The sequence below is a fragment of the Bison bison genome, unplaced genomic scaffold, assembly GCF_000754665.1.
Source record: "Bison bison bison isolate TAMUID 2011002044 unplaced genomic scaffold, Bison_UMD1.0 scf7180017864475, whole genome shotgun sequence".
Classification (NCBI taxonomy): Eukaryota; Metazoa; Chordata; class Mammalia; order Artiodactyla; family Bovidae; genus Bison; species Bison bison.
This window is the reverse complement of record NW_011495036.1, coordinates 3,996,845-4,005,215: the sequence shown is the minus strand read 5'-3', so window position 1 is coordinate 4,005,215 and position 8,371 is coordinate 3,996,845. Positions and strand designations below refer to the sequence as shown.

The following is an 8,371-nucleotide window of genomic DNA, read 5'->3' as shown; positions in this document are numbered from 1 at the left end:
GGGGGGCGGGTGCAGGGGGCAGGCAGCAGGACCGGGGACTAGCAAGCCTGCGGGAATGATGTCGCTGTTTCTTATGTTAGACGACTCGAAAAGAGAGCCTGTTCCTTTCAAATGCTAGGCACCTGAAACCCACTCCACGGATCCTAAAAAGCATGTCTCCAGGTTGATAAATAAAATTCGAGGTTTCTCTTATTAATACATTGGTCCGTTTATTGGGGTCATGAACGTGACCTTCTCTGAAGCTGGGGCCGCCCATTGGAGTGGCTGGGAAACTGCTGTGAGCCCACAGAACGTGCCCAGGGGTCTGCCCTGGCCCTGCACAGACGAGAGCCGGGACTTCCCCGAGTCACTGTGGCATGAGAGGGCTGTGTTATTCTAATTTCGGCCTTGGACTCTGGTTCCGATGTGGAGCTCCCAAGTCCCTTGGAATTTCCTGGATGACAGGAGTGCTTCCTGCTCTAATGAGGTGATTCTGGGTGGGCTTCTAGGTGGGGGCTGGTCACGGAACCGGGATTAGAAGCGTGGGGTTTTCAGTGCCCCGGGCCCCACATCCAGAGAGCGGAGAGGGGCTGGAAAAGGAGTTAATGATTGAGCGAATCCTCCAGTAAAACCCCGGGAGGAGGGCTTCAGAGAGCTTCCAGGTTGCTGAGCACAGAGGTGCTGGGAGGGGGGCGCTGGCGAGGGCATGGACGCCCTTCTCACATCCTGCCCTTCTGGGTGTCCACCTGCATCCTTTATCACACCCTTTCATGATAAACTGTTTATTGGGGTCAGTGGTCTAGTTCCTCTGAGTTCTGTGAGCTGTTCTAGCAGACCCACTGAACTCGAGGAGCGGGTCATGGTAACCTCTGATTCACAGCCAGTTGGTCACAAGCACAGGTGGCAATTGGCATCTGAAGTTTTCGGGGGTGGGGGTCTTGTGGGACCGAGCCCTCACCCTGAGGGTGGGCAGTGTCAGGATGGAGCTGAATTGCAGGACGCCCGGCTGGTGCCACGGGTCCTCTCGGTGGGGACCCCGCCCCGCACATGGGGTGAGAGTGAGGAAGAGACATGGGAGGAAGACTGAGGTTCCCCTGCACGCTGATGGACAAAGCGAGCTGCATCCGTCCGAGGCCCCCAGGGCTTACCTTCCCAAGGCCGGCAATCATCGGGGTGTTCTCTGTCCTATAAGAGACAAGAGATTCAGTGCCGTTTCCACGCAGAGTAATTAACCAACACCCCTGGAAGGTATCCCAGCCATATGAAAGTCAGGTGTTCAAGTAAAGACAGTCACACCAACATCTTTCCTAAATGAGGGCAGCTGCCAGCCCCCAAGCCCTCTGTGGTCGTGGCCCGGGGAGAGCAGGTGCAGTGCACTATGGGCAGTCTGCCCTAGCTGTCACTGGCCGGCCAAGCGACAGTTCTTTCTGGACCCTTTCCCTCCCTGCGAGAAACCCCCCTCCGGCCGCAGGCCCCAGAGCCCGTCTCTTCGGTCCCCCTGCCAAACCCAGCCAAGGTCCAGGGACTCAGTCCCCACCCCACTCCCTGCAGCCTCCCAGCTGTAATATGGGGTGGATCTTTGGTGACTAGGGATTTGGGGTGTTGTGTGTGTGTGTGTGTGTGCATGCGTGCACGTGCATGGCTGTGCAGGAGGGGACAGAACCCTGACCAGTGGTTCCCACGTGTTAATCTAACAAACTAAAACGACAACGCTTCACTCCATTTCAGGAAAAACCAAAACAGTAACTTAACTTTCCGCTTTCGCTAAATAAAGTTCTCTTAAACCTCTGGAGCTGTTTCCTGCTCGTTTACTAACAGAGAGCAAGATAAATGGACTCGGATGAACAGCACAGACAGTACAGGAAACAAGGTCCCACTGACCTTGCCTGGACAAGTTTACTGGTCAAGTCTGTCCCTGCGATGGGCTCTGACGTCTGGAGGGGGTGGGGCGGGGTGGACAGGGAAGAGCCAGGAGCTCTGGGCTCCATCCAGGGCTTTGAGACCTCTATTGTCATCCTCCTCTGTAGGATGATGCGGTTGGAGCTAACGCACCGGTCAAGGTCTGTGACCTGGGCTGAGCCCAGCCCTGCCCCTGCCCCGCCGCAGCCCTCCACCCCCACCCAGAGTCATGAGAACCTGCTCCCACACCTGTCTGCCCACGAAGCTGCCCTAAGACTCTGGCACAGCTGCCGTTCTGCCTCTTCTCCCTCCCCACCTTGTTCCTGCTGCTGCTGCTGCTGCTAAATCGCTTCAGTTGTGTCCGACTCTGTGCGACCCCATAGACGGCAGCCCACCAGGCTCCCCCGTCCTTGGGATTCTCCAGGCAAGAACACTTGAGTGGGTTGCCATTTCCTTCTCCAATGCATGAAAGTGAAAAGGGAAAGTGAAGTCGCTCAGTCGTGTCCGACTCTTAGCGACCCCATGGACTGCAGCCTACCAGGGGACTGCAGCCTATGAGGCTCCTCCATCCATGGCATTTTCCAGGCAAGAGTACTGGAGTGGGGTGCCATCGCCTTCTCCGCACCTTGTTCCTAGTATCTATTTATTTGGCTGCGTCAGATCTCTCTCGCGGCATGTGGAATCTTTGTCAGGGCGCACACTCTCGAGTTGTGGTGTGCGGGCTTAGCTGCCCTGTGGCATGTGAGATCTCAGTGACCGACCAGGGATCGAACCCACATCCCCCGCATTGCGAGGCGGAGTCTTAACCACTGGACCACCAGGGATGTCCTTCTTCTTCCTTTTTTTTTTTTGTTTGTTTGTTTCCCCTCTCTTCCTACTTTCTCTTTTAATTAATCTTTTTATTTTGAGAGAACATAGATTCACATGTCTATGTTTTCCAATATTCAAATGTATTGGAAAAAACAGCACAGAGGCACTCTGTGTATCCTGAACTCAGTTGCTAGCACTGCAGGACACTGACCAGACAGAGACACGGCCACCACCACAAAGACCCTCCTGCAGCCCTTCTGTAACCTCGCCCACTCGTCATCACCCACACCCTCAGCCCCATTCCCTCCTTAACCCTGGAGGACATTTCGAATTTTGTCATGTAAGTGACATCACAGAGTTCATAACGTGGAGGGCTTGGCTGTTTGCATTCGCCAAAATCCTCTGGAGGTTCCTCCGGGTTGTTGTGTGTGTCCAGGTTCCTTCTTCCTCAGCCCTGAGGGGAGTTCCAGAGCACACACGTGCCCCTGCTTGTTTAACTGCCTGCTTGTTAAAGGACATCTGGGTGGCTTGCAGTTCGTGGCTGTGATGGATAAAGCTGCTAATCACTTTTGGGCACGGGTTTTGCTTGTGAACACGTCTTCACTTCTCTGGGATAAATGTCCAGGAATGAGACTCCTGGGTTGTATAGTAGTTGTGTATTTAGTTTTTCATTTATGTAGTCCAGGTACCAGCCCTTTGGCGGATCTGTCATTTGAAAACATTTTTTCCTAATGTGCAGCTTGTCTCTTTATCCTCTAAACAAAGCCTTCTTCAGGGAAAAGTTTAGATGAAGTTCATCAACTTCTCCTTTTATGGATGCCTGTGGTGTCGAGTCTAACAACTCTTTGCTTAGCTCTAGGTTCTGAAGGTTTTCTCCTAAAATTTTTACAGTTTTATGTTTTACATTTCAGTTCATGATCTATTTTCAGTTACATTCTATAAGGCGTGAGACTTGGGCTGATGTCTGTCTTTACCTATGGATGTCTAAGCGTTCCAGCACCAAACGTTGAAAGGCTACCTCATATTAGGGGAATTACGGTAGCTTATATTTTTTGATGAAGTAGTCCACTCTTCATATCAAATACATGTATGTGAGGTTCTTTGTAGCATTCCGTTATTCTTTTTGATAATAAAAAGAATTTTATTCTGTGGGCTCTTCTAGGGCCCACAGTGATATCTTGTTTCATTCTCGATAATGGCAATTTGTTTCTTCTCTCTTTTTTTGGTCAGTCTTGCTAAAGGTTTGTCAATTTTATCCATGTTTTCAAAGAGCCAGATCTTCAATTCATTGATTTTTAAAAGTGATTTTTGTTCATAATCTCAGTGATTTCTGTTCACATCTTTATCATTTAATGCTTTCTGTTTGCTTTGGCTTTATTTTGGTCTACTCTTTCTAGGTGCTTCAGATGGGGGCTCAGTGATCTGAGATTCGTCCCTTTATCTAACATGTGCATTTAGTGCTCTAAGTTTCCTCTCAGCCAGCCTTTAACTGTGTCTCACAGATTTTGATAAGTGTATTTTCATTCATTTCAGTAATTTGCCCCATGGATTACTCATAAGTGTGTTGTTTCTAAGTATTTGGAGATTTTCTTATTATCTTTCTGTTATTGATTTCTAGTTTGATTCCACTGTGGTTAAGGAAAACACTCTGTGTAATTTCAGTTCTTTAAATGTGCTGAGGTTTGTTTGATGGTACAGAATATGACTTATCTCAGTGTATATTCCGTGGCACTTGAAAAGAATGGGTATCTTACTGTTGCTGGGTGGAAAGTTCCAAACATGTTGATTAGATCCTGTTGATAGGTGTTTGAGTTCTTCTATATCCTGGCCAATTTTCGTCTAGTTGTTCTATCCATAGCTGAGGGACGGGTGTTGGAGTGTCCATCCATAACTGTGGACTTGTCTTCTTTCCCTTTCAGTCCAGGCTTTGTTTTCTCATGTGTGCTGACGCTGTACTGTTCAGTGCATCCACATGACGATGCCATGTCTTCTCAGTGAACCGACTCTATTCCTTTCACCCTATGGTCATTGTCTTTGCTCTGGAGTCTCCTTTAGCTCATGTTATGTAGACAGGTCTGCTTTCCTTAGATTAAGATATACATGATACACTTTTCCCCAACTTGCTATATTTGAAGTGAGTTTCTTAGAGACAGCATATGGTTAGATCAGTTTTCAAAAACTTATTCTGCCAACCTCTGCCTTTTAATTGATACATTTATTCCATTTATATTTAATGTAATAGTTGGTATTCAGTCTTAAGTCTGCCATTTTTTCAGTTTGTTCTATTTTTTTCTCTGTTTTCTTTTTCCTACTTTTCTATGAGTAACTTAAACAGTTTTCAGAAGTTCAAGAATAGAAAATGTACCTCTTTATACATCTGTTATTCTTCCCCATTCATAAAATAATCATCATAAATATTTTTTCCACTTACATTAAAAAAAAAATTATTTGTTTGTTTTTGGCTGCGCCAGGTCTCTGTTGCTGCAAGGGGCTCTTCTCCAGCTGTAGCGAGCAGGGGCTGCGCTCTGCCGCAGCACTTGGGCTTCTCCCTGGGATGGTTTCTCTTGCTGTGGAGAGGGCTCTAGGGTGTGCGGGTTTCAGTAGCTGCAACATGCAGGCTCAGGAGTTGTGGTGCATGGGGTTAGCTGCCCCACAGCATGGGGGATCTCGCTGGACCAGGGATCAAACCCATGTCCCCTGCATTGGCAGGTGGACTGTTAACCACTGGACCAGTAGCAAAGCCCCCTGCAATACATTTTGACCCACATCAGACAGTGCTGTGATTTTTGCTTAGGCCATCAAATATAATTTAGAAAACTCAAGAGGAGAAGGAAAGTCTATTTTATTTACCTATATTCTTGCTTTTCTCTTTTCTCTCTGCTGTTCCAAGTTTCCTTCTTTTACTGTTTCCTTTCTGTGTAAAGAACTTCTTTAGTCATTTTTAGCATTTAGGTTTTCTGGTGACAAATTCTGTTAGTTTTCTCTTTCATCTGAAAACATCTTGATTCCTTCTTTGTTCCTGAAGGATATTTCTCCCGGATGACATGACTCTGGATTGACAAGCCTTTTCTTTGAGCACTTGGAAAATTCTGCCTCACTTCCTTGGGCCTCTGTGGTTTCTGATGAGTAATCCACTATCATTTGAATTATTTTTCCCTAGAGATAAGGAGTTGTTTATTTTTTCCTCTGGTTGTATTGAGGATTTTTCCTTTGTCTTTCACTTACGGAAGTCTATTTTTTGTATCTTAGATTCTTTTGGTTTACCCTGGTTGGGTTTTGTTCAGCTTCTTGAATCTCTGAACTTGTCTCTTTCCAAATTTGTCTCTTTGCCAAGTTCTTTTTCATCCCATCCTCCTTCTCCTTGCCCTCTCGGACCTCAGTGAAATGAATGTTAGATCTTCTATTGGTCCCACAGGTCTCTCCGGCTCTGATCAATTTTTTCCAGTCTTTTTTTTTAATATTGGTTAATTTTGTTCTTTCAGTTCACCGAGTCTCTTCTTCTGTTGCCCCATGCTGCTGGTGAGCCTGTCCGTGGCCTTTTTACTTTGGTTGTTGAAATCGTTTGTTCTAACATTTCAGTCTAGCTCTTCTTCTTTGCTGACACTTTCTATTTCTTCTGTTTCAGGTGTGTTCAAATAGGTCATTAAAGCATTTTATTTTTTTTGCCTTAAAACCTCCTGTGAGTCAATTCTAATATCTTTGTCATTTCAGTGTTGGCATCTATTGATAGTCTCTTGTACGATGAGCAATTTTTAACTGAAACCTGAACGTCTGTATGTTATTTTATGATTCTCAATGTTTGTTAACCCTTCTGTAGTAGCTGGCATTTTCTGACCCTGCTCATCACTGCCAGGCAGGGGCAGACGTCTGGGGTCCCGACTCAGTCCAGGTCAATACCCAAGAGGAGGGGGCACCTTGCTGGTGACGGATGTGGGCCGAGGCCCAGGGTCCCCACGGGTCCCGCTGACACCAGGTGAGGGCGTACCACTGTGGCGGGGCAGGCGTCCTGGCTCCTCCCTGGGCCCTGCCTGGCACTGGAGGGTGTGGCTTCCTGGCACAGTGTGTGTGGGCGGAAGTCTGGGCCCCCTGGCACCTCCGTGGTGCAGGTGCGGGTAGAGGCAGGTGCCCATGGTGAGGGCTGGAGGACAGCTGGTGTTGTCTAGAAGCCCTCCGTCTTCTAGGGTGTCCTTTCCCTGCTCCCAGCTGGAGAGCGGGCTCGTTGGGCTCTCTTCATCAGCCCTTACTGGTGTTTCTGAGTCGCTGGCTTCTTCCGCTCTAGCTCTGGAATAAAGGAGGCAAAAGAAACCCCAGGGACCCAGCGCATGTCTGGTCTCCCTCTTGTTATCATGTTTCTGACAACACGTGTGGTGCTCGTCCCGCTTCCACTGCCCGAGGACACAGGAGCTTGTGGAGAGGAAGCCAGATGCTCCCACGTGGCCCTGTGCACCCCCAGTCAGGGGGGACAGCACATCTCAGCCGGCGCTGGGGCGGGGTGCAGTGGCCCCTCTACGTCGGCTGGGCCCAGATAACAGAAGGAACTTGACGCACTGAAGCAGCCACAAGACAGACTCCTTCATCTGCTTTGAACCCTCTCCGGCAAGATGGCGCGCGCGTGGGTCCCAAGTGCAGAGTCAGCCAGTGGAGCCATGTCAGACTCAGCAGAGGGTCTATCACACTGCTTCCAAGAGGCAGAAGGGCCGCTGCCCTACACATGCACAGCGCAGCCACTGGTCAGACAGCTCGTCCACCTCCTGCCTTACCCTGGCCTGAAGTTCCGCTCTTGTCCGCCTCCAAACAGCATCGGGTAGAGAGGGGTGTGCTCACCAAGCCCTCGGACGTAGAGTGCTCCGATCCTGGGGCCGTAGAACTGAAAGGAAAAGCCAGTCACTCATCCAACAAGAACCTTCGGGGACCTTCTCCTGCACGTGCTGAGACGGACACGGAGATGCTCTCTAACGTGAGGGCCCTGCTTTCTGCGGCCTCGTGGCCGGGACCTGTCCAGACATGGGTGCGGGGCAGGTGCTGGATGCTGAGCTCCAGCTCAGGGGCAGAGGGCACCTGCTTGCCACAGGAGAGACTGACGGATGGCCTGGAGCCAGAGGTGGCCGAGGGCTATCCTGTGGGCAGCTCCTGCTCTCACAGCCTCATTAGGGAGAAGTTTTACATGCCGGTGTGTCAGGTGGGCACACTCACTCCCTTGGGAACCAGCTGGGAAGAAAGTACTAAAAATACTCCCAGTTCTCTTGGCTGGTGGAGAGAGACACACGAGCTTCAGAAGGGTCTTTACTGCTAACTATTAGTATTTCCCCAGCACAGCCTAGAGCTGAGGGTCGCTAAAAGCACACCTTCACTGTCTGAGCTGCCCTGTGAATCAGGTTAGACAAGCCCTCACTGTTGAGCCCTGCTGGGTGGGGCTGGGGGTGGGCTGGGAGTACAGAGAACACTCTGCAGCTGCTCAGTCATCCACCCATGTCCGACTCTGTGCAGCCCCATGGACTGCAGCCCGCCCGACTCCTCTGTCCATGGGATTCTCCAGGCAGGAATATGGAGTGGGCTGCCATGCCTGCCTCCAGGGGATCTTCCCAAGCCAGGGATAGAACACGCATCTCTTACGTCTCCTGCACTGGAGGCAGGTTCTTTACCACTTGTGCCACCTGGGAAGCTGCAGAGAACACTCACTCCC

At 49.8% G+C, this 8,371-nt stretch overlaps 1 protein-coding gene across 2 annotated transcripts in view; it reads right to left on the bottom strand.

The window, feature by feature from the left end:
- SCLY (selenocysteine lyase) overlaps window positions 1-8,371 on the bottom strand; it is a 30,594-nt gene that overhangs the window by 5,195 nt on the left and 17,028 nt on the right. For both annotated transcript variants that reach the window (XM_010862058.1, XM_010862059.1), the window contains exons 7-8: window positions 7,449-7,555; window positions 1,128-1,164 (exon numbers count right to left, since the gene is read on the bottom strand). In XM_010862058.1, coding sequence (XP_010860360.1) covers window positions 1,128-1,164; window positions 7,449-7,555 — 144 coding nt within the window. The remainder of the gene's footprint in view (window positions 1-1,127; window positions 1,165-7,448; window positions 7,556-8,371) is intronic.